Source organism: Rutilus rutilus (genome assembly GCF_951802725.1).
Source record: "Rutilus rutilus genome assembly, chromosome: 15".
NCBI classification, from domain to species: domain Eukaryota; kingdom Metazoa; phylum Chordata; class Actinopteri; order Cypriniformes; family Leuciscidae; genus Rutilus; species Rutilus rutilus.
The window spans coordinates 28671719-28696256 of NC_140220.1; the positions used below are offsets into that span (position 1 = coordinate 28671719).

The window sequence follows — 24538 nt, forward strand, 5'->3', positions numbered from 1 at the left end:
TGCCCTGACAGCCTTGTCTGTGTTGTCTTTGTTTCATGTCACTGAGCTGATCCTCTATCAAGGAAAGACAGCATGAGGTGACAGAGCTGATCAGAGATCAGGAGAGGACTGAGTCGTGGAGCAGCTCTGGAGAGGAGAAGCTGGATCAACTTTCACACACAGCAGAACATTTTCATTTGAAGGTAAAACCAATGGTTGCCTGAGGCATCTTCTCTGGTTCAGTGTATGCATGTCACGCTATGCATGGGATGGGAATCTATAATGCAAATAGTAAATATAGCAACATAGTCTAAATCTTCAAACTTAATAAAAAAAAATCTTAATATGAACTTTCCAGAATCACTCTGCTTCTTTTGAATCCGAGGAGTCATCCAGTATGAATATATTTGATGGATTGAGGAAATCGCTCTCTCTGAGTCTGATCTAAAACAACATTTTGAACATTTTTTGTCAGGAGGAGATCGATCATCTCTGTTGTGGCAAGAGAATCCATCCTACATCAAATCATTTAAGGAATTCTCACTCAAGTTTTTTTGTTTTTGCACTTCTTTTTTGTTTTGTTTTTGCACTACATAGCCTATACAGAATGCAAACTACAGTATTAAACTCTGTTCATTTATAGTGGCAAGAATTCAGATTTTACCAATATCCAGAAATCTACGGTGGCCGAGAGCTCAACACGCTGCAACTTAAGAAAACGCATGCAAATAGAAAAAACAACCGCAAATTAAGAAAACATCTTCATCAGTTTTACAACACACGTGTGCTCCAAATACTCAACCAAATACAGAAACGCGTTGCAAAAGTTCACAACACAACCGTCGGGATCTGACGTTCATTTCCAACCCAAATTCAACGTCTGTCCGACGTTGGATGTTAACGTCAATCTGATGTTGTGTTCTGACGTCAACCCGACTTTCATTTTCAACCCCTGGAACCAAAATCATCCTCTGACGTTACAACTTTCTATTAAAGGACCTTGACAGAAATGTAGAGAAAAAAGTACGAGTATGTGGAGTAAAAAGTAGCCTACGATATTTGTCTTTCAAATGTAGTGAAGTTAAAGTAAAAAGTTTCCAGAAAAAATAATAAAGTAAAGTATAGCCTACAGATACTCAAAAAATGTACTTTGTTACTGCCCTCTGGCGGGAGATGTGTGCACATATCACTCTCATTTAAAGAAATGAGTAGCAGAGAAAAGTAGCAGTCCGTATGTTTGGAAATAACAACACATCTTGGAGTCTGCAATGTTTATGTGGAATACAAAGCAGGAACTCTTTCTTTCTACAACGTCTCTGATACAGTGAGTGCACCAGGTTCTGGAGATCTGCTCAGCCCAGAGTGCTCTGGGTTCAACACCAATACCTTCTGTCAAATAGTGTGATCTATAAAATTGTGTGATCCCGTCATCTAATATAATATATATATAAGAACTTCTTGTCTTTTATGTTGCACTTTTATTGCTATGCGGCTATTTCTTCAAGTGTGTGTATATGTGTGGGATTGTGTATTTGTATTTATTTATGAGTTGCTGATCTTTTATTTACTTGAGATGGTTTTAACCGTACCTCAGTACTAATTTTGTTTGAGATCATGAACCATGTTTTTGGAATGACAATAAAATCCTTGAATAACTGACATTATGTAGGCCTATCCTTGTTTTACTTTGCGAATAATAAAAAAGGAGTACAAGTATGACAGGAAAAGTTGTTTTTGTTTGTAAAACAAAACTTTTTTAAATTGGTTATTAGGTATGTTTACCTCTGAATTAAAACAAAGAATACCTAAAATGATATTAATTGGTTTTTTGGGGGTTTTTTTTTGCACCCCACCCCATCTGTTTGTTAGCTCCTTGAGTTGGAAGAATTCAGCAAAATCTGAGCAGAGCAAAGGGTTTCACTTTCTTTCTTTTTTTTTGGTCCCTTTAACACATTCTGTTGTCTTTACCTACGTCTACTAGAGTGTTAGTAGAGTATTAGTAGACTGGTAGGGTTAGGTTTAGAAAAAGTTGACATGTAGTTGCAAAGTTACTTACAGTCAGTAGAATGTCTGTTGGAGGAGCATCACAATAAAGAGTTTGCAGATATTAAGCAGACAATCTACTCATTAATACGCTACTGAGAGTTAGTTGACATGTATCTTGCAAAGTTATTTATAGTCAACAGAATGTTCAAAAGGGACCATCAAAATAAAGTGTTTCAAATACTAATGAAATATAGGCATATTAGACTTTTTAATTCTACAATTTTCCAAAATTTTCTTTATTAATTATACTTTTTTTAGACAGGTATTATTACACAAACATTGTTCACTCAGATTTGAATAGGAAAGTTCCGAGGACTGAATAAAACATTTTATACAATGTAAATTGTCACAGTCAGGTAAATTGCGGTTCCCCATCCAGGGGTTTTCTGACCACTAAACAACTAATAAACGTTGTTCATAAAATTGTGATCTTCATGAAATTTAAATCTATAACATTTTTAAATAATAATGAATTTAAATTCATAATAATACAAATATCAACAGAAATATTTCACATGTGAAAGTGGACAAATTTGAAATTCATTATATTTTTATACGGTTAAAATTATTAACAATTTCACGGGGTACTTCAGGTAAATAACTGTTCACAGGGGTTCATTTAACAAAAAGGTTGCAAATCCTAAAGTTCTTTGTTATTTCAAAATGAGACTATTATTGTGTGAAGCTTCATGTAGTACCTCTAAAGAACAATAGGGGGCTCAAGAGTTTACAAAAACAATTCTGCGTCACCACAAATGGGAATTACGACATGACGCGCACAGCGTCATCCGCGCAGTAATCACGTATTGTTGGTAACTAGCATGATAAAAAAAATGGCGTCTACATGGAAAATACATTTAACGATGGTTTATCTGATCGTCTTGTTTATCCTGGACAATACCCAATCGAAACAAATAACCACGGTGAGTGATATTTCTTATATTTTGAGGTAGTTTAATGTATTTCTGTTGCATCACATGTGTAAGCTACACAAAATGCTTATCCGATAATAAATAACGGACAAGTTATTAGACATTAATTTGGTTTATAAAGATGCTTAAACCATTGTTTGTCTGTCACTGACACATTTAAGTAAATATAATATTCACGGTTTATTTACCCAAAGCAGTGACCATCAGCTTTGAAAACTTCAGGAAAAGACTGTCAAGTCAGAATCATGTAAACAAACGCGTTTGCTATTATATATGTTGTTTATTTCACAGGAGACCATCGTGTTAAATGTGACAGCGGTTAGTGAAAATAGCCAGACAAAGTACAGTGTACAGGTAATAAGTATTTTGGGGAATAGTGCATTACATCCATAAAAATGTTTTGTGAAGGAAAGATCATGTAAAATGATTTCTCATTCTTTCTTTCAGATTAATTTGAATATAGGTTTCTTGGACAATGAAACATTTATTAATGGAGCTCCTCTCAAGTCTACAGGAGTCACAAGGATGACGTGTCCTGCATTTTTGTGTATGCATCTCTGTCTTCTTTTTTATTTATTAATCAAACGTATTGTTGATTTTAAAATCTATTTAAGAGAAACAGTAACCATGATCATGTTTATTACTGTTCTTTGTGTTTGCAGTGGATGGTTATAACGTGAGCTCTGGTGATCTGGCGGATGGGTTGGTCAGCAGTGAGCTGAGGCTGATGATCAATCAATCATATGTTCAGAATGATGCTGGAGAGCAGGTTCTGTTACTCCTCCTGAGTCAGGAGATAATCCAGTTGGCAGATGAAAAGGTTTTAACCGTTACCCTATAAATGATGCCTGACGTTATTTAATTATTTGTTATATGGCTTTCACAGCTTTAATGCTATGAAAAGAAACCAAACTCCAGCTTGAGGCAGTGCACACGAATGTGATCAAGCACTTGATGTCGTGTTTTGTAGGTTCAGCAGCCTGACGTGTGTGAGGTGGAGATCCGGTGGAACCAGAGCTCTGAGAAGATCACACATGTCACCAATATTTACCCTTTATCAAGAAGCAAGCTCTCCGTCATTCCACAAGAGAATGACGTCTTGGTTACTGATGCGTCCATACACAATACAGGTAGATTATGTGGCGTAAAATGCCTCTGTGATATGAAAAGTGACTGTGGTGCTTTAACTGAAAGAATTTCTATGTATTGTTTTCTTCACAGTCGAAGACCAAGTGCGTAACACCACTAGCCACTACCTACTCAAACATGCAGAGACCACCCAGGAGGAGATTGCAGCTCCAGGGAAACTTCCTGAAACACCCTTGCGGATGGACCCTGAAACCCTGTATGAGTCCAGAGAGGAAGAGGAAAGGACTTCTGATTCAGTGCTGCTTGGGGATCCTTTAAGTGGGTCCGTATCCTCTTACAGTGTAAGTGCTTCTGCACCAACTCTTGGGGTTTATTGAATGTGGTATAGATACTTCTCTAAACGGATCTGAGTGAAGCGGCTTCACAAACAAGAATAAAATGTAGGGCAGGACTTGACTTTTCCATCGGGAATGGATTGTATTGTTGGATGTTTGTAGTTTGCTATGATGTCATTGTCATGTGAGTGACAGGATGCCCAGCCCTCACGCCATTAAACATGTCATCAGAGAAGAGATGTTGCTGCAAGATTAATAATAATAAAATTGTGATGTGCACGGATAAATCATTTAGAGTAAATACTGTAATGTTCCATTCAATGTTTTTTTTTTCTAATTTCCTGTTTCTCATTAGTGTCATTTTCACAGATCTGTTGCTTTTATTGTTATTTGGGCAGGTGGCGTGTCAGTGGGTTGTGGAGCTGAGGGATAAACTTCGCCGCTTCTGTTCTGATTCAGTCCCGCTCTTCTTCTTGATCATGTGGGTGGTGGTGGTTGGCGTTGCAGGCTCAGCTATCATCATTAAGATCCTGGATGTTCTGTTCCCCTCCTGTGAACACAGGTACAACTTGCACCAACCTGCCACTTGCACGGCCATATAGGTGATCTTCGAATGATTTGATTTGAAGCACTGAGTATTATAGCTCATTTTTGTTCACTTGGGACTATAGACCTGAGCACAGCTGGATTAGATCTCATCTCAAGAACCAATTAGAAGTGGCATTTTATGCAGTCTGCTAGATAACATGTATGACTACTAATATGCAACATTTTTCTTTTCTGTCTTTCATAGGGGGTTCTTTCATCTGAATCCAGAGACTCTGATGCCAGATGATGAAAAACAGAGTCTAATAGATAACATGGAGGGAGAAATACCAGAAAAAAGCATTTTGATAGAAAAGTGATGGACGTGTTCTCATCAGTTTGGCTATGTGGCTTTATTTGGTTGACAATACCAATGACTTCAGTGTAGCACTTTAAAAGAAAAAAAAAATTCTCCAACATTTCCTAAAGAAACAGATTTCTATTTTCACATCTGCATCTGTGTGAAAGCATAATCAGACTTTTTTTTATTCTTGACGACACTGTGCTTGGGGGGAAAAAAGTGTGAGGTGGAATGGTAAAGGTGCACACTTTTAAATAAGCACAGTACCTAAAATGTCCCTGCCTTTTACCCCCACTAAACTGTTTTACGGTAATACGGTGAATTATCTTTACCTGATAAATAAGGTGAAGGGTATGACACTAATGGGGAAAAATCCATCAAGGTTAATGTAATTAACCATCAAAATAATTTTAACAACTCTTATAATTTTAATATTATTTAAATGGGTTTTTTTCCTCATTTCGTACTGTTTTTATAGGCCTGTATGAAACTGCCTATGTTGCTTAATGTAATATTCATGTTGCTTGAGATATTGTGGTTAGATTAAGCATCAATACCAGCAATACATTTCAGCTTTGACCTGCACGAGTTAAATGAACACATTTTGGTTTGGGCAGTGGGTCAAACTTTTCAGTCATTTTAAGCATTTCAACTGGACATGTACATTTCATGTAGCCTTGTCATTGGCTGTTAATGAAATCTGTAATTTGTGTCATTCTGAAGCATGTTATGACTTGTTTTCTTCAGTTTTAGTAAATTCTTCACAAATTAGTTTAAATCTCAGTCATTTATTTTAAATAAAAACAACAGTCCTGTTCAAATTTAAAAAATATTTATTCAACAAAATATATAAGTTTTCAAATTTATCATGTCAATGGAATGTCACTAATGAAATAAGAAACCAGAAACTGGTTCTCCATAGTGTTCATAAAAGTCAAGCTCTGAACACACCTTTAAGACACTCTGGTCTCATCACTTAAGACAGTTGTCCAACTCTGGAAACTTTGGCTTTAAAACAACCATAGTGGCACAGCAGCAAATTCATTAGCTCTTCACTTAACGGAGCGTTTGGAGATCGAAGGGTTTGCTGGTCTTTGGTCAGTGGCAGTGATTTTACAGGAACAGACAAATCAAGCCAATAAAAAAAACATGCCCACAACCTCAGTACTATTGTCTGTACACGCTATAATAGAGCAACACGTAGTGAGTTTGTAATAAGAGCACTAAAACCAGTTTGGTTTTCCTGGATATTAGTTCTGCCTTTATCATTACAAATGCATTTTAACATGAGTGAATATAACCTGTATCCAGTAAACCAGCTCTGAAAGTCATGTATATGTTAAACCCAACCTAATGCTAATAAATATTAAACTGTACAGCCATTCAAACACACTTCATTTATAGCAAGATTTATCTGGGCTCTTTGAATTCAGTCTGGTCCAGAATGGAAATGCGCTATGAGATTTAGGGGAACTGACCCTCAGTCTTTCAAAGTGCTAACAGCGATTGTGAGAAAAAAACAAATCAAGGTTCTTTGGCATCATCAGCAGGAGCCAAACTCTGTTATCCACTGCTTGTACTTCTCTATATCAGCAGCAGATACAGACTTGGACACTTTCTTCAGTGCCGCCTCGAAGTCCTCCATTGTAGTGGGCATGTGCATGTCATCTTTTGATAAGTTCCGTATCTCCTCGGGGGTCAAACCCTCAATCCGCCTTCTCATTGCCATCAGGGATGCATCTCTGCAATTATTTAAAAACATTTAATCACTTCTAGAACTGTGGCACTTTAAACATTGAAAAGAATTTCAGGCTCAACTCAAAGTCATAATAAAGTGATAGCTACACCTGCAAACGTTGGTGATGTCAGCACCTGAGTACCCCTCCAACTGCTCAGCGATCTTGTCCATGTTGACATCATTGGCCAACTCAAGCTCCTTCAGACTGATCTTGAGTAACTCCACTCTGCCTTTAGCTACGGAAATACATAATGTGATTTTAAATACTTCAGTTAGATTTATTGGTCTTGAGCTGAGATGGATTAAGCTGATGGCATGTAATATGGTATGATGAGTGATGAATTCTGGGTAATTCTGAACACCTGAGGGCAGTGGGATATAAATTCTCTTCTCTAGTCTCCGTCTCAGAGCTTCATCAATGTCCCAAGGGAAGTTGGTGGCTGCCAGAACCATAACCATTTTTGAAGGGTCATATTCAGACGTCCCTCCAACACCTGGATAACAAAAGAAGTGTATTTGTTGATTTTTCCCCCCAATTAAAGGATGCTGTTCAATCATTTGCATGCAGAAATACCATCCATTTGGACGAGTAGTTCAGCTTTGACACGTCTGCTGGCTTCATGTTCTTCTGAGGTTCCTCTGCGGCTACATATGGAGTCTATCTCATCGACGAAGATGGTGGTGGGGGCATAAAACCGTGCCTGTATAATCATGCAAACATGTACAGTAATAAAAACAGAAAGCAAGTTTGGCTAACATTTTACATGTATTAATGAGGGGTAATACAGGAAAAGTGTGTGTGATTTTACCATCTCAAACAGCAGCCGTACAAGTTTTTCAGACTCCCCTCTGTATTTGGAGGTGAGGGTGGAGGAGGACACGTTAAAAAATGTGGTTCGGCATTCGGTGGCGACAGCTTTGGCCAGCAATGTCTTTCCTGTGCCTGGAGGCCCCACCATCAACACTCCCTAAAATCAGATGCGAGTTCAGTTCACAAAAATACTGTATAATGCAGCAAAGATCACCACAGGAGAGGATGGTAACACACATGAAAGTATGTTACATTGCTGTTAAATAATACGGTCCCAAGCAACAATTACACTACCATTCAAAAGTTTGGGGTCAGTAAGATTTCTTTGTGGATGAAATTATTACTTTTATTCAGCAAGGATGGATTAATTTGCTCAAAAGAATAGACAAATCTTGACAATAAAGACATTTATAATGTTACAAAAGATGTCCATTTTAAATAAATGCTTTTCTTTTAAACTTTCTGCATATCAGAGAATCCCAAAAAAAAAAAATTAAGATTTTCAACTGATAATAATAAGAAATGTTTCTTGAGCAGCAAGCCAGCATAGAATGATTTCTGATGGATCATGTGATACCGAAGACTGGAGTAATGATGTTGAAAATTCAGCTTTGCTAAAACAGGAATAAATTACATTTTAAAATATATTTAAAGACACAACAGATATTTTTGTAATAATATTTCACAATGCTACTGATTACTCTATTTTTGATGAAATAAATGCAGCCTTGGTGAGCATAATAGACTTCTTTCGAAAACATTAAAAAGTCTTAACGACCCCAAACTTTTGAACAGTAGTGTATAAACATGAAAAATGTACCAAAGTACGTTAATAAGAGAAAATGGATTCTGAACTACAGAACACAATAAGACGTGAAGAAATGACATCGGCCTGATATTTGGAAGTTTTGGGATGGAGCTTTGTGAAATCCATAAAGCACATGTGGTTTTCTTTGGGGGTTCTTACTTTCCACGGGCGTCTTATTCCTTTAAAGAATTCAGGCATCCACATGGGCAGAACCACTGCTTCCTTCAACAGCTTCTTGGCCTCCTCCAGGTCAGCAATGTCATCCCTATAACAAAAATTAAACACCATTATGTATGATGATTCATGATCATCATGATCATCATTCCATAAATGAGAAATGCAAGCACTTTTGAAGAAAAAACCCACCATGTGACATTGGGGTTTTGGGATATGATGTCTCTCTCCAGAATGTCAATCAGGTCTTTGTCCTCTCCTCCTCTGTCAAACCTCTTCACCTCCGTCTCCACACTCTCCGCTTTGTTCTACAGGGAGGGAGCAGAGAGTTGTCAAATCTTTTTTTAACTATGATTTCTTTGCCAGAGTCTTTTCCACTGAATTAGACACTGATGACAAATCAAACATCACATTGAGCTTCAAACGAATGAAGTTGCAAGACAGCAAATACAGCAAACTTTTTGTTCACTGTTGTTTCAGTCTTTGGACAAAACCAAGGTGCTTATAGTCAAGAGTGCAAAGGAAACACGTGCCATGTTTTAATGTTTTTAAACTCTTTCTAAGCTGTTAGCTTTGATGTAAGAAACTGGTATCACGGGTTAATATGGTAAATATTGTTAACACAGCGTAATCTGATCCTTTGAGTAAATATTGTTTGACGACACAATAGGCCTTGTCCAAATAGCAGACAGAGATGGGAAATGGATCCTTACCTTGTCATCTTTTGGCTTGGACGGGTTCTCTTTCTTTTCTTTGCCTCTCTGAGGTTTTCCCTTGTCTCCATTGGTGACGCGCGGTGAGGGTCGTGGCTGGCCGCGGGGGCCGGCGCTCAACCTGTTTCCATGGCCCTTGCCGTCTTTGTACGGCGCAGAGGATTTGCGCACTACACATGGAGATGACCTGTTCACAAGCACACAGACACATAGTATCAGGACATACAGTGCTGACTTTGAAAGGGCCCTTTAACAATATGATTTTAATTTTGCTGAATGGAATGAAATGTCCGTAATTAATGGGGCTGTAATCTCTCATTCAAATGTTACTTCATAATCAGATTATGGTTTATATAACAGGCTCAACAGACCTTTAATAGCCTCAAGGGAGGCATGAAAGAGTATGAGGGGCTGTGAGACGGTGGGAGGCCATTCAGATCTTAATCTAACTCACATGACAAGAGTGCTGATGTGCGCTTTAAAACTCAACAACTACTAAAGACAGGAGTCCCACAAAGTGTGGTCAATGAATTCCCTTTGCTTTCCATTTGTTTTGAAATACTGTATAAAAAGAAATCATGCAAGTATAAATTTAAATAAACAGTACAAATTAAATATGTACTATTTGTACACACATATATATATATATATATATATATATATTAGGGTGGTCCTTATTTTTAAAGTCTGCAATTGTCATGCTCTTAACCCTTTAAATTGTTCCTTTATGTAAGAAAATACAGCATGCCAATTTTTATGGCAATAACATAATAATTACTGGTAGCTCAATAGCTTTAAACTTTCTGAGATTTTGATGATTTTCGTAAAAACAGATCATTTGAATTGGTATTGTACCTGGCTAGTAAAATTCCAAAAAAAATCTCCATAAAAGCATCGAATGCACCATATATTCCTAAATATGTATTTTAGATACATATCTCAGTTTACTTATTGTAGAAACTAAATCCAAATTAATCCATCCATGACCCGGTTTAGCAGATTTACCTTTCCTGGTGGAATCAATACATATTTCTATTGATGATCACCTTGGTTATTGTTTGGGTTTAGAGCACATTTTTTGGTTTAAAAAATTACATTACGTTCCTTGAAACTGACCCGGAACTTTGGCCTAATCAAGCAGATTATCAGGAGACACAAGCAACCATACATGCAATGAAAGTAGTCAATGATCACGCTGAGAGAGGAGTGGCTCTGATTCAAGAGTACAATGGCTATCTCACACACTCTGAAGAACAATTGCAGTTTCTCCTTCATGTGGTGGAAGATCACCGACGGATCTATCCAGACTGCAAAAAGTCAACACTGGCTGCTGAGCATCAGAAATGAGGGATTGTTGAAAATGTTGTGCTTTTTTTGAGATTGTTGTCATTGTTGTCATGTCAGTGTTGCTCTGATTTCAATAAAATGTAGTTCATTTGCAGCAACTTTTAATATTACTTGCATATCACAATAACGCCGCACAGCTTAACATAGGCAATCTTCCACAAGATTGAGCTACCTCTAAATATAATTTTTTTGTCAACATTTTTGCATATTTCTAATTTTGAAGTTAAAAGGAACAGTTTAAGAGGTTAAGACACTAACATTTTGCACAAAAAAAAAATTGGACTTGATAAGGACCACTCTAAAATATATATATATATATAAAAATAAACATATATATATTTTTCCCACTATTTATTACTTTACAAAAGCAATATCTAACTGATTAAATGAGCATAATTCAAAATGTACTGTATATTCAGTATGGATATTTCCATGATCTTTCTGATACTTTTAAAATGTTATTATTAATGCCCATTAATATTTTTCCAGGCCTGGAAATAAAAGATTTTAAACTCTCAGTTTTATTTTCCAAGGTATCCATGATCTCAGAGAACAGAAAAAAAATGTCAAAGGTGTTCACATCTGAAACCCATATTGGGCTAAGGTTGAACAACAAACAAAAAAGGTAGATGTCCACGCACTGAAATTGAACATTTTACGATAACCAAGAGCATGCAAAATTTCAACCCCTTCATTAGGCACAATCCATCAGGTACCTGAATAAAACCCAACTGGTCCAAACTGCAAAGTCTGACGACCAAAATACAACACAAAACACCACATATGTTCAAACACAGAGTTCTTACTTTAAACATACACCATTTAACAACTATTCGATGCAGAAAAGAGCTTGTGAGATCTGTGTGTGTCTGTGATGACTGTCAGGAGTGTTCGGACGTGTTGTATACCTGTGCTCCACGTGAACAGGCATGATGTCATTCTCCTGGCCAAAGCTGCTGGGTTTGGATGGGGTCGACTCCACCTGGAAGCTCTCAAGTGTTGTCATGATCTCCCGAACTTGCTTTGTCTCTTCATTTATTTCCTGCCAAACCTTGATGAGACGCATAGACACACAAAGGCCAGTTACAACAAGTCGAAAGCATAATAGCCTGAATCATAGACAGGAGGAACTCCAACCTGCTGCCATTTCTGCTGTAGAGAGGAGTCTCTGACTGAGTAGAGGTACTTTTTGATCTGCTCCAGGACCCCCTGATAACAGACCACTGCAGAGCTGTAGTTCCCCAGCAGCGCATATTCTCGAGCCAGCTTCACGTTCTCATTGATCTCCCCCAGACTCATTCTGCAAGAGGAACAGCTGAAGACGTATGGAAATATGATTGGTTTCCCTTTATTTTGATGGTCCGTTTAACACTGTTGACTACAAGTAACGTTGAACCTACATGTCAACTAACTCTCACTAGAGTGTTAGTAGAGTATTAGTAGACTGGTAGGGTTGACATGTAGATGCAAAGTTACTTATAGTCAGTAGAATGTCTTTTGGGGTAGCAAGTGTAAGCAGATATTAAGCAGACAGTCTACTAATACTCTAATGGGTTAGTTGACATGTAGTTGCAAAGTTGCTTCTAGTCAACAGAATGTTCAAAAGGGACCATCAAAATAAAGTGTTACCATGTGTTTATTGGCATGTGCACTATATGTGTATACTAAAAACAAATGAAAGCTAAATATGTCAGACATCAGCCAATCACACAATTACAAATATGGGAAAAATACAACAATGCAAGAACGTTTCAGCTATTACCAGGAAAATGCGCCAAACATTTAACAGTATGAGCTTACGTCAAAACAAGCTTACGTTTAGCAATTTGTGTAGTGATGAACAAACCTGTAGAGTGACAAGTAGGGCAAGTATCCTGAAAAAGGCACAGCATACAACTATTATAAGGGGTCAAAACTCCTGTGTGGTGCATTGGACGACGATTATATTTGAAATAACTTATGATCTCCACACACACTCATGAGTTCACTTCAGAAGTTACGTGTAAGGGCACTTAAAATTGTGAAGGCGGAAGCAAATGTATAAAGTTCCCTCGCGGTCCTGCATTTCAACATAAAAGTCAATGGAGCTAGAATCTCTTTTCAAAATAAAAGTAGAGTATAGGCCGATATAATATTCAATAATATAAACTAAATCAACTAAATATATGAAGTAAAATAATATATAGTAAAAGTAATGTAATAAAAAAATGCAATAGTAAAATGGAACTAACATAGAAACATCAACATTGTTACAAAGTTGTTAAAAGGTATGGGGAAACACTTTATTTTACAGTGTCTTTGTTACATGTACTTACCATAGTAATAACAGTAAATGATGCATAATTACATGCAACTAACCCCCCTATAGTAAGTACATGTAGTAGCTTAATATTACTCAGTATTTAAATATATAACTACACTGTAACAATGACACCTTAAAATAAAGTGTAACCAGGTATGGCTATGCTGAGGAAATGTTATGTTCTCTTGTTTTCTGGGTAGAAGTCTATATGCTACAATAAACTTTTTAAATAGAACTGTTTAGTCAGTTGCCCTAAAACCCAGAAGAGAATTAGTATTGCCAAGATATGGGTTCCATTAGGAATGTTTTTTTCCACAGCAAATTATACACTCATACCTCAAAAGTCGCTGATAAACAAGGGCTACAACCACCACTTTGATGAGTTTACATGCTTGACAAAATTGTAATGTAGAAACTTTACAACAACAGCTTTCAAAATTCACGTTCGAGGTGATTCACGTTATTCACAGATCTAAATTTATGTGAATTAGTCTTCCAAATGTTATTATGAACAGCTCTTTGTAACTAACATTTAAAAAATAAAAAACATTCACTAATGGCTGTTCATTACAAAATCAAAATTCAGACCATAATGAAAACATGTCCAAAATGTTTTATTGTTATTTCCACGGTTATCAGCAATTCATCATTTCATGAACCGAGATGAGTAAGATGACAGGAGACCAAAGACGCACACCAGGTTACTGTTGCATTCGGACAATGTGTACATGATGAAATAGTTTGTGTTTTGATCCTGCTTTCTCTGACGCAGAATGCACAGGCCGAGCAGAAAAGTGTGTGCAAAATGTAACAATCAAAATACTTCAAAATTAAATGGTTAAAACTAGATATGTCTAGTAAGAGATGCAGCTATGAGTTTAAATATCTAAAGTCTGTAGGATATAGAACAGTGTTGGTTGAAATCACAGACAATTTAGAAGATTCTTCAAAAGTTTTCTTCACTGGCAGAAATTGTGCTCCTGGTTGTAAAGAAGAAATAACCAGCGATTCAGTAGTCAGAATCCTTTCAAATGTACAGTGCTGATGAGTTCATCAGTTTCCATTGAGAACCGTCTAGATGGGAATGTGGGTTTTTGTAAAGGCACATTTTTTTTCTGGATAACCACAAACGGGTCCGAAGGTGAATACTGACATGCAGATGTACTATTGATATTTGCATATGATATTATCAAACATTGGCAGTGCCGTTCACACTAAATTTGTCATTCACATTTACAAACTGGATGCAAACAGGACAAGAACGGGGGTGGGAAATACTGCAGGATTGGAGGTATCTCAGTCAACATTCAGTCAGTCTAACTGAAGTTTTTCCATACACGGGCATCACATTTCCTTGCAGTAAAAAAAAAAAAACCAAAACAAATAAAAAATTCAATAAACAATAAAAAATAAAAGATGTGCAAAGTTGATTGATGGTAACGACAAGAGAAAACAATTCCTAGTGATTGCGGTGATGAAAAGGAGAAACCACTTCAATCAAACTACAAATTCAATAAAATAACAAAATTAAGAAAAAAGGCACATGTACAGCAGCCAGTCTAATGTCTTTGTGTGTGTGTGTGTGTGTGTGTGTATTGATGTTTGGGAAGGACTAGCAGCAGCGGAACTTTTACAGTTTTACAGTTGTGTCTTCTGGCCCCTGCAAAATTGCTTCCACGTGGTCCATTACAGGTCTGTGGCGGTGACGAGCTCGAACCACTGCCTCAAAGCATCACTCAGGGTCTCTGGGAGGGCGTTCACATTTCGCAAAATAATGTAGAAGGGGAAGGGGAATTCCTCCATGTAGGACCGAATCTCTGGCAGTTCACCCGGCCCTTTAAATATGGGCACTTTAATATCCAATATGGAGTCCTAGCATGGAGAGAATCGAGTATTAATTAACATGCAATCAAATGTAGGATGTATATTTATTTTATTATTTTAATTATACTTGCAATAATTGTAATAATTACAAAAAAAGTCATTATAATAATTACATTACAATAAATAAAATTGCAATTCTAAACATTTATATAGGCTACATAACTGCCAGAAATAAAAAATAAATACAACTTTTTAAAATAAATATGGGGATCATATCTTCAAAGTGCTTTTTTCCAAATTACATACATTTAAATGATGTAAGTTTTTTTTATATATTTTTTTACTTCAGCTAAACTGCACTGTGAACACAGATCCTTTTGATCCAAATGGATCCCTCACCCTAGAGTTTGGATTATCCAGCACTACAAATATGACAAAGATGTTTGCGCTGCGAGCGGCCTGAACTGCAGCTGCGACTCTCTCTTTTCCCTCCAAGAACAAACCCCGGCCATCCGATACTACAAGCAGTAACTGAGACGTTTCTGTTAAGAGAAAGGGACAAAAACAACAATAGAAGAGTGTATTAGATCAGAAATTGATGTAAGCAAATAAATAAGACCTAGAACTAAGGGCTGCTTTGTTTACAGCAATCGGACGTAAACTACTTTACCGGTGTTTGTCGAGCCAGGTATCTGCTGTTTGGCTGCCATGAACATATTTGTTGAAGTCTCTAAAAACTGAAAGATAAAATTGTTCCTAATTACTTCTATGTTGGTGTGGGATAAAACCTGACAAGTCAGTTTAAAAATAAAACAAAATAATATAAATACATGTAAAGACAAGTTATTTACTTGAGCTATTCGGGTCTTTTTCTGCTGGAACTGACAGAGCCGCAGTATTTTTGCTCCTGTTTGGTCATTGAACTGCTGGTGGAAAGGATGGAGCAGCTGGACACTCTCTCCAAAACTACAGCAAGAGAATTAAAAGATGGATAATTGAGTGAGTGAATACATTTCATGAATTAATTAATCAACCAATCCTTGCACCAATATTTCTGTACTCTGTGGAAAGATAATCTGAACTCACCTGCACACAGCCACCTGGCCCACTTCCAGAAGTGTGAGAGCGTTCACTATGACAGACACCGACTCAAACGCCAGCTACAGAGACAGACACATTATCAAACACATGTTTATTAAAAGGTAACATCCTTCCATTTTAAAGGATTCACATTAGGGGATTCACAACCTGGATATCAGGTTAATACCACACAAATTATAATATTGAGAAGAATCCAACAGCAGTAACTATCTGGTTGACACCAATATAGTACATGTCAGTACGCAAACACCATCTTCCTACACTTATATTTTGAGTGAGATTCATTGGTCAAAAAAAATAAAAGCTAAAGATTTGATTGAAAGCATTTTTTCATTTCTATAAATATCGTGATAATATTGTTAATAGTAAAAAAAAAAAATTATCTTCGCAATAATCGTATAGTGAAACTCTGATATTGTGACAGCCCTACTTCACATGTATTCAGCGGGTGATATTTAATATCTAAAGCAATATTAGGATACTGTACCTGTTTGGAGTGGTTGTCCACCATACTGGAGGAGTCGTCCACAGCCAAGCAGATCTGGTAGTTTCTCTTGCTGGGTTTTGTTCTCCTCAGCCAGATCTTATCCTTACGGAACTGACTGGCGATGTAAGGAATGACCTTGCGCATGTTCAGCCGTTTGCCAGTGCGGAAGTCTCCCCTGTTTGAGATCATTAAACAGTGTAAACGGTAAAAATCTTGAGGAGAGCTATTACAAACTGCAGGACCCACATTTTCCGGGTCTGAACTGATAAACCTGACAAGTGAATTGACAGTGCTAGAGAAGCTACTCTTTTAAAAGATAATTTCTGTGATCTTGAGGGAACAGGTTAAGTAGAAATGCTTCATTAGAGGTTGGATGGGAAGGTGGAGGGACCGACCTGAGTTTGGCAGCCTGCGTGGGCTCCAGGACGAGGCGGAGCTGCTCACAGAGCTCCTGGGACAGAGGAGACGTCAGGGTCTGGTACTGATGCCACAACACTGCTGCCGCACTCTCCTGAGCAACAACAAAAAAAATGGCATGAATACAAATTATTTAAACATTACAATTTTGATATGTGAGATGAGGAGAAGCTGCTCAATTGTCATGTGACTGGTGTTATGATGTCACCTCTTGTTGGGATCCTAAAGTCTGTCTCTGCCAGGCCTCCAACTGCAGCTCCATCTCTCTTCTCAGCTCTTCCGGGTTCTTCAGTGGTGCCTGATATAACACACACATTTGCTGTACATTCGATATGCAGTAAAATAAGAGCTATTCATTAGTGGTCCCGGTAACGGTTTGGGGTCGATACGATTTTTTAAAATGTTTTTAAAAGAATGACCTCTAAGTATGCATTTATTAATAAAAAAAATACAGTAAACAGTATTATTACAATTTAAAATAACTATGTACTTTTTTAATATATTTGAAAATGTAATTTATTCCTGAGAATTTTCAGCATCATCACTCCAATTTCCAGTGTCACACGCTCCTTCAGAAATCATTCTAATTTGATGATTTGAAACATTTCTTATTATTACTAATAATATAAGTGTTGGTATTTTTGTGTAAACTGATAAGATTTTTTCAGGATTCTTTGATGAAAAGGAAAAGAAAGGTATTCCCTGTAACACTATACATGTCTTTTAATGTCACTTTTGATCAATTGAATGTGTCCTTGCTAAATATGTATTACCTTCTTCAAAAATACACTACCATTCAAAAGTTGGGGGGGAAGTAAGCATTTTTTTTTTTTTGAGTAAGCGTGAAACAACATACCTTTTGCATGTCCATCAGTAGTTCAGGTACAGTGTGGATGGTGGACTCATCACTCCTCTCTTTCATCTCTTCTTCATTATTGCTCCTCTGTGTCTCTGTCTTCTCCTTCTCTTCCTCATCCGCCTGTTTCTGTGCCTCCAAATCCCCGCACTCCAGACCTGAGAGAGAACAGACAAATGTTCAACATGGACACATAGGTTATGCATGTGTGTGTACAAGCACTTGGTGGATGAGTGTATTGTACCTTTCTGAGAGGCTTTATTATCATTTAGTTTCTCTGGTTTAAGCTCCTGGGCTTCAACTGCCTGCAGGTCCTTCTCCTCCTCCACATCCATTGCAATGTCATCTTCCTCATTGTCCTCTTCCTGTTTCACACCAGTTGGCTTTTGCTGCTCTGCACTGGCAGCATCTATGAGGAACAGATGTCAAAAGAGAACGTGACTCAGGTGGTATCTCTTCTAAATACGGTTTACATGGATAGGAACATGCCTCACATGAGCTCAATGTTTCTGAATTAGTAAATGCATTTTACAGAAAATGAAAGTCAGAATATACATAATTGTACATAAGTCCTCACCATATGTCTGAGCGTCGTATCTCTCCTCTCCTTGTTTTACGTGCTCGTACAGGTCAGACTCCTTTTGTGTGTCAGTCTGAGTTTGATCCTGCGTTTTCTCCTCTCTGTTGTCAACCGTACGCAAACGCTTATTCACGCGCTCATTATAATCACCCATTGAGCGCTCATTATCTGCCTGTCCAGGTTTGCGTTTGAAGCTCTGGTAGAAAAATAAGAGCGGTCATCAGCTTTTCTATGTTTTACACATACAACATAAAGACAACATGCTATCTTTTTATTTTGAGCAACCAGACAAAAATCCATAAATAAATGTGCAAATAATCATCGTGTGAGACAGCCTGTTATTTTACACACTGACCTGTGTGTTTTTTTGCCTCTGTTTGTGTGAACTCATCCTGGCCATCAGCTTGGAGTCGTGCCCTTCAGACTGACTGGCATCCGCTGCCCCGCTGCCGTCCTCCTGTGGACATGGGCACATTTCCATAATTGATTTACTTAACTGAGAATAACATGAAAATTTACATTGACTAAAATGTATACTGACTATAGAAATTTCATTTTAAGCTTATAAATATCTCTGTCTTTTCCAGGCCTTTTCCCTTTTCTCTCCATGACCTTGGAGAGATTTTTAAAAATAAAAAATAAAACCTGTTTTTTTTTTAAGGTTGACATCTGCAAATATTAAGCCAGTCTCTTTTTTGTGTACCTCTTTTGCCTGGTCTCTCTCTGACGCGGCTCCAGCCAGCTCTACTGCGGTGTCACTCTGAACGTTCTCCTCTCCTGTCTGTCCATCTGATGCATGTTCCTTCCTCTCTGAAGATTCCACCTGTGCATCATCATCATCATCATCCTCACCCCCATCCTCTTCCTCCTGTGAAATGTCAGATTAAAATGATTAGGCAAATCTTTCCCCTCCACACATTTCCTTGTAATTCACTTTTGAACAACAAACCTTTGGTTTCTGGCCTTGATCAGCCGGTATGGACTTGTCCTCCTCGTGTCCTTCTTCCTGACCTTTATTCTTCTCCTCCTCGTCCTCCTCTCCCTCATTCTCTCCTCTCTCATCCGTTTCAGACTTCTGATCCTCTGATATTTCTGCTCCTTCCTTCTCTTCTGATTTGTCGTCTTCTCCATGTTCCTCCATCTGTCCTTCCTGTTGCTCATCTGTCATCTCATCGCCACCTTCCTCCGATCTATCTTTCTCTTCTCCAGTGTTTTCATCCACCTCCATGAGTTTGTCATCTATATCAAACGGATTCTCCTCTGAAACAAGAGTAAAATGAAAAAGTGTGTGAATTTTTTTCCCCACTTTTTAATACATGCACACTCATTCAAAATTCAAAAGTTTAGGGCATGTTTTTAACACTTTTTAACACTTATTTAGCAAGGATGCATTAAATTGAAAATTAAGACGTTTATGTTTCAAAAGATTAGTATTTTAAATATTTAAAGAAATATATTAAAATAGAAAACAGTTACTGCCTAAACAGTTAAATGCCTTGGTGAGCATAAAAACATTTTACAAAATCCTACTAACCCCAAACTTTTGAACAGTAGCGTACCTTCTGTTCGGGATAAAAAAACAAAAAAAAAACTCAGGAGATGTATGAATGTTGAACATACCATCCCCTTCTCCCCCTTCTTCATCCTTGCCATCTTCATCAAGGTTAAGCTCATCTGGCAGGTCCATTGCTTCTGGTTCAGCTGCCTTCTCCTGCTTTCCGTGGTATGGGTCTACTTCATTCTCATCAAACTCACGCTACAAACACACACAAAAAACAAGTTGTAAACATTTATGCATATATAACATATATTTATTATGCTCTATTCTACTGGGAGACAGATCTGATAGAAAGAAATGGTGAAGGACTGACCTCGTCCACCTGTTCATGGATTTTCTCCTTTTCTTCCTCATCTTTTGGGTGATCTTTGTCCTGGTTCTTATCTTTTTTTGACTCTCCAGCATCCATGTTGTCATCCTTCGCAACCAGCTCTGACTCTCCCTGATCCATTCCTGGACCGGACTCTTCCTCTTTATCACCATCAACATCATCATCATCCTCATCATCTCCCCACATCCTCTCGTCTAGAGTATCTGTCTGACCATCTCCCAGATCACCCATCTTCTTATCCAGCTCCTCATCTTCTTCCTTATCAGAGTCTTCTTCATCCTCCTCCCCTAAACCGGAGATGAGAGATTATGGTTATAATGTTTTCTCTAATGTTTGTTTTCTCTAATGTTTCTCTCAATATATAAAGTGCAAGTTATATATTGTACAATTTGCATCTACTAAAACCATTTTCAGTTCAGTCTATCATCTAATTCAACAGCAGGCTCAGTCACCTGGCTCATGGTCTGAGCCATCATGCATCTTTCCATCAAAATCTTCAGACATCTCAATGGCATTGTCCTCCTCTTTAATGTCCCGTTTGTCTTGCTCCTCCTCCTTCTTGTCCTGACCCTCCTGGAAGGTGTCTTCAACCTGAACAAAATAATAAAAAATTTAAGTTTGACTCTACTTCAGAATTCAGTTGTAAAAACGTAAGTTCAATCAATACCAATTCTGTTTTAGTTCAACTCCAGTTCAGATGTTTATGAGTACAAAATGGGGGAGTAAGAAAATATAGATACACGTGAATATCTCAATATTATGCTTGCCGATATTTGATCAATTCTCAAAAACACTATCGATATTTATTTGTTTACATCCAAGATTCGTGGTAGTGGGTTTGTGTTCAATTTGAACCCCAACCACTAGATGGCAGAGTTGTTATCTCAGAACTAGACAACTATAAACTGTGGAAGCACAAGGGTGCACCCCTAACATTAGCAAAAAAAAAGTGTGGAGTCATTTTGACTTCCACTATAAATCAATTACTAAGGAGATTGACAAGAGTCACGTTGTTTGCAAAAAAAGACATGCCATAATCCAATACTCTGTAAACACACTGAATCTAAAGAGCTCACTTAACATCCCAGTGCCATCCGCGCTGATGAGAGAGTAATGATTATGTAATTATGTGCCGAGCGCTTCCAACTCAATAACAAAAACACACAACAAAAATGGGTAACGCTTTAGTTTAGGGTCCAATTCTCACTATTAACTAGTTGCTTATTAGCATGCATATTACTAGGATATTGGTTGTTTATTAGTACTTATAAAGCACATAATAGCGCTTTATTCTGCATGACCATATTCTACATCCCTTAATCCTACCCAATATCTAAACTTAACTACCTTACTAACTATTAATAAGCAGTAATTAGAAGTTTATTGATGCAAAAGTCATAGTTAATAGTGAGAATTGGACCCTAAACTAATGTGTGACCCAAAAATGACAGCGGTGAGAAAACAGTTAAGAAAACATCTGATGTGCATTTATTTATATTAGCACTTTATACAATAGATTGGTTAAAAGCAGGCAGCTTTACAGTATTAAATATGAAAAACTGTGTAATGGAGTGGACCATGCACTTTCTGTTGTTAAATACTCAAGAAATTAAAAACTGCTATACTGTGAACCTTTAAAGCAGGATCTAAGAATATGTGCAGTCTGTGTGTGTGTATATATCAGTGCTGATGATGTTGTATGTTAGAGGGACTGATAAATGCAAATGCAGATCCCACTGTTCATATTAAATAAAATAAACCTTTTTTTGCTCAGTTTTTATGCATATGGTGGTGTTATGTCATTTTTTCTTAAATTAGATCCACTTCCTAAAAAAACAAGAAATAACACAATATATCCCCAGTATTGCAATATATCGTATCATGACCCCTGTATCGTGATACACAGGCGATACACAGCCCTAGTACAAATGCTTTCTGAACAGTGCTTCAGTCATACTAACGTACCTGATCTTCATTCTCGATTTTGTCGCTGACGTCTTTTACTCCTTCACCCTCTCCTATTCCTCCACCCTCATAGTCATGGAACTCTGTCGCTCCCTCACCGTCTCCTCCCATCAGCTCCTGGGGTAGACAGAAACCCTGCAGAGTGATAGAAGAGAGAGGGAGAGAAAGAGACAGACAAAAGGACAGAGTAACACAAATTATAATATAATATAACCTTTATCTTCACATTTCAAGACTAACAACTGCAGAGAAATATTCAAACCCAATTAAATGTACAGACAGTGATCTCTGGCATGACATACATATGGGGGAAGTAACTTTAAAGTCATATGACAATGTAGCAAGCAGTCACAACTCTGTTTCAGAATCCCCCAGTGACCAGTAAAGGAAAGTAGAAGGCAATATACCTTCTGTGCGAGTTCAGTGAAGATGTTAGCGAGAACGGACAGCAGCTTCCCGGTGGTACGGTGAGCTCCCATTAGTACAGCCAGATAATACCTCACCAACTCAGAATACAGACACAGCATGGGCTCCAAACGCACCACACCCCTACACGCCTCCTTCAGTTCCTTCATATAAAACATTAAATATACACATTTCAACTTTTTTTCAAAAATTAACTGTTTGCAGACAATACCGTGACGTGATGTCAACGGACCTGTAGTCGGTGGGGCTGACAGTCATCCCTGTGTGATCGAAGTCTCTCTAGCAGCTCTGTCACGACTTTATTGACCTCCGGTAATGAGAGACTGGACATGTCTCCACTCAGGTCTTCTTCCAGTAACTTGCTCAAGTGTCCTGGTTTCAAGAACTCCTCTGCCACCTCTGAGTCACTCTCTAGAGAAAATATAACACACAAAATGAGCACACAGACAAACAGATCCCCCTCAAACAAGCTCTATGTAAAATCCTGGGTGAATTCCTACCTCTCTTGCATTCTGACTGCTGATCCTCCTGCTTTTCTCTCTCATTCCTCTTAACAATGGTCTGAACCGCACACAGAATCATGTTTATTGCTTTCTCCAACTGCTCAGAGAACTCAACAGAAAATGGATTGGAACGTCCTGCATGCAGACAAGAAAAAAATGGGTAGATAAATGTGAATCAGTATAGACTACACATGCTATTCTGTATTGTGTAATTTTAGTACTTCAACTTATTTTATTTCAGTTGGCTGCAGTTATTGAAGTTTTTCACCTAATATCTATGCTCTTACGTTTCTGTGACTGTCTGATAGAGAGCAGGTGAGTCTTCCAGGTGGTGAACTCTGCGAGGCAGGTTTCCACCTCGTTCCTTACGGCCTGGAGACCACAGATGAGGGCAGGTTGGGTATGGGGGACCAGAACTCCGTCAGGAATAAAGAGCTGTTCTACAACCGGCATCTGGCCAACCACAATGCCCAGCCGGTCTAGCAAGGAACAGCAAAGTGTGAAGTGATCCCTGTGAGGATGAGAGAGAAGATAAATGTATAATCATGAATGATGTTATAAGTTTAAAGGCAGATGTATTTAAACTAGAGATTAAATTTAAGAGGGATGGCGGACAATATCTTGCTAGAAAAATAGCCATAGAAATGCCTATGATTTCTTGGTCTCAAAAAAAAAATATATATATTGAATACACTGAAATTCAAACACACACACACAAAAAACTATTTTTTATTTATGCAAGATCATTGTTTGCACTTCCTGAACTTAATTGAACAGTTCAATTCAAGTGTTTCTCTGACTCACCAGCTATGGATAACTCTTTCTGTGGATTCCTGGGCCAATCCATCCAACTTCTCTTTCAGGTCTTTCACTTCCTTCATTAGGTTCTCCACCTTCTGCTCCACCTCTTTCCAAGCCTGCTCCCCTCTCCGCAGCAAACACGCCTGTGGCTGGATGTGAGGGGCCAGGGGAGACGGGTGGCTCAGTGTGGCTTGACCCTGCACGACTTCCCCCTCCCTGGCCTCAGCGGGCACTGCAGAAGAACCTTCAGGACAGCACTGGAAGATCCAAGAGAGCTGCTGGAGCACAACCGAGCAGTGCAGCGCAGAAGACTGAGCTCGGGTGATCCAGTGCTGGAGAGGCTCCTGAGGAGGGAGACCGCTGGCATCATCTCCAGAGCCAGCCGTGTGAGACTGGATACTCTGGACACTGTCGATCAACTTCCTGTTATTTTAAACAGAGAGCAATCAGAAAACATGCAGTGTCATGGCATACAAGAGGACAGGCACATCAAATGTATACACTGCAGTTCAGTATGATTTCTAAGTCT

General features: G+C 38.0%; 3 protein-coding genes across 5 annotated transcripts in view; 1 reads left to right on the forward strand and 2 right to left on the reverse strand.

Annotated features, from left to right (window-relative positions):
- Nucleotides 1-2811: 2811 nt before the first annotated feature.
- On the forward strand, nt 2812-6085 carry ginm1 (glycoprotein integral membrane 1). Its single transcript, XM_084432730.1, has 8 exons — nt 2812-2948; nt 3249-3311; nt 3405-3504; nt 3620-3777; nt 3928-4087; nt 4179-4387; nt 4780-4943; nt 5175-6085. Exons 1-8 carry the CDS (start codon nt 2847-2849, stop codon nt 5284-5286), a joined length of 1068 nt encoding a protein of 355 aa, XP_084288856.1. The 5' UTR covers nt 2812-2846; the 3' UTR covers nt 5287-6085.
- Nucleotides 6083-12872, reverse strand: katna1 (katanin p60 (ATPase containing) subunit A 1). Of its 2 annotated transcripts, none has more exons than XM_084432728.1 (11): nt 12705-12872; nt 11996-12173; nt 11767-11909; nt 9512-9698; nt 8991-9106; nt 8784-8889; nt 7815-7973; nt 7580-7706; nt 7368-7499; nt 7115-7241; nt 6083-7009 (listed from the first exon to the last, which is right to left on the reverse strand). In XM_084432728.1, the coding sequence occupies exons 2-11, from the start codon at nt 12155-12157 to the stop codon at nt 6811-6813; spliced, it is 1458 nt and encodes a 485-aa protein (XP_084288854.1). In that variant the 5' UTR covers nt 12158-12173; nt 12705-12872; the 3' UTR covers nt 6083-6810. The 2 variants fall into 2 exon arrangements, with proteins under 2 accessions (XP_084288854.1, XP_084288855.1); XM_084432729.1 differs by having other exon boundaries at nt 11996-12158; nt 12705-12868.
- Nucleotides 12873-13753: 881 nt separating this feature from the next.
- The window catches only part of mdn1 (midasin AAA ATPase 1), a 54345-nt gene continuing 43560 nt past the window's right edge, over nt 13754-24538 (reverse strand). For both annotated transcript variants that reach the window (XM_084433270.1, XM_084433269.1), the window contains exons 79-101: nt 24013-24432; nt 23496-23719; nt 23206-23343; nt 22938-23116; nt 22687-22848; nt 22280-22414; nt 20767-20905; nt 20297-20601; nt 20046-20181; nt 19375-19685; nt 19129-19293; nt 18781-18882; nt 18423-18621; nt 18090-18254; nt 17846-18003; nt 17198-17287; nt 16968-17083; nt 16573-16747; nt 16071-16144; nt 15836-15950; nt 15655-15721; nt 15384-15526; nt 13754-15032 (exon numbers count right to left, since the gene is read on the reverse strand). In XM_084433270.1, the coding sequence (XP_084289396.1) occupies nt 14847-15032; nt 15384-15526; nt 15655-15721; nt 15836-15950; nt 16071-16144; nt 16573-16747; nt 16968-17083; nt 17198-17287; nt 17846-18003; nt 18090-18254; nt 18423-18621; nt 18781-18882; nt 19129-19293; nt 19375-19685; nt 20046-20181; nt 20297-20601; nt 20767-20905; nt 22280-22414; nt 22687-22848; nt 22938-23116; nt 23206-23343; nt 23496-23719; nt 24013-24432 (3904 nt within the window). In that variant the 3' untranslated portion in view covers nt 13754-14846. The remainder of the gene's footprint in view (nt 15033-15383; nt 15527-15654; nt 15722-15835; nt 15951-16070; nt 16145-16572; nt 16748-16967; nt 17084-17197; nt 17288-17845; nt 18004-18089; nt 18255-18422; nt 18622-18780; nt 18883-19128; nt 19294-19374; nt 19686-20045; nt 20182-20296; nt 20602-20766; nt 20906-22279; nt 22415-22686; nt 22849-22937; nt 23117-23205; nt 23344-23495; nt 23720-24012; nt 24433-24538) is intronic.

What these genes read in the sequence shown, in the direction of transcription:
- ginm1 (XM_084432730.1), top strand. Translation starts at nt 2,847, where the DNA reads ATGATAAAAAAAATGGCGTCTACATGGAAAATACATTTAACGATGGTT. An exon ending in AGACAAAGTACAGTGTACAG is followed by an intron (nt 3,312 to 3,404) that starts GTAATAAGTATT and finishes TCTTTCTTTCAG; the next exon opens with ATTAATTTGAATATAGGTTT. An exon ending in TGCGTCCATACACAATACAG is followed by an intron (nt 4,088 to 4,178) that starts GTAGATTATGTG and finishes TTTTCTTCACAG; the next exon opens with TCGAAGACCAAGTGCGTAAC.
- katna1 (XM_084432728.1), bottom strand. Translation starts at nt 12,157, where the DNA reads ATGAGTCTGGGGGAGATCAATGAGAACGTGAAGCTGGCTCGAGAATAT. An exon ending in ACTACTCGTCCAAATGGATG is followed by an intron (nt 7,500 to 7,579) that starts GTATTTCTGCAT and finishes TTTGTTATCCAG; the next exon opens with GTGTTGGAGGGACGTCTGAA. An exon ending in TTATATCCCACTGCCCTCAG is followed by an intron (nt 7,242 to 7,367) that starts GTGTTCAGAATT and finishes GTATTTCCGTAG; the next exon opens with CTAAAGGCAGAGTGGAGTTA.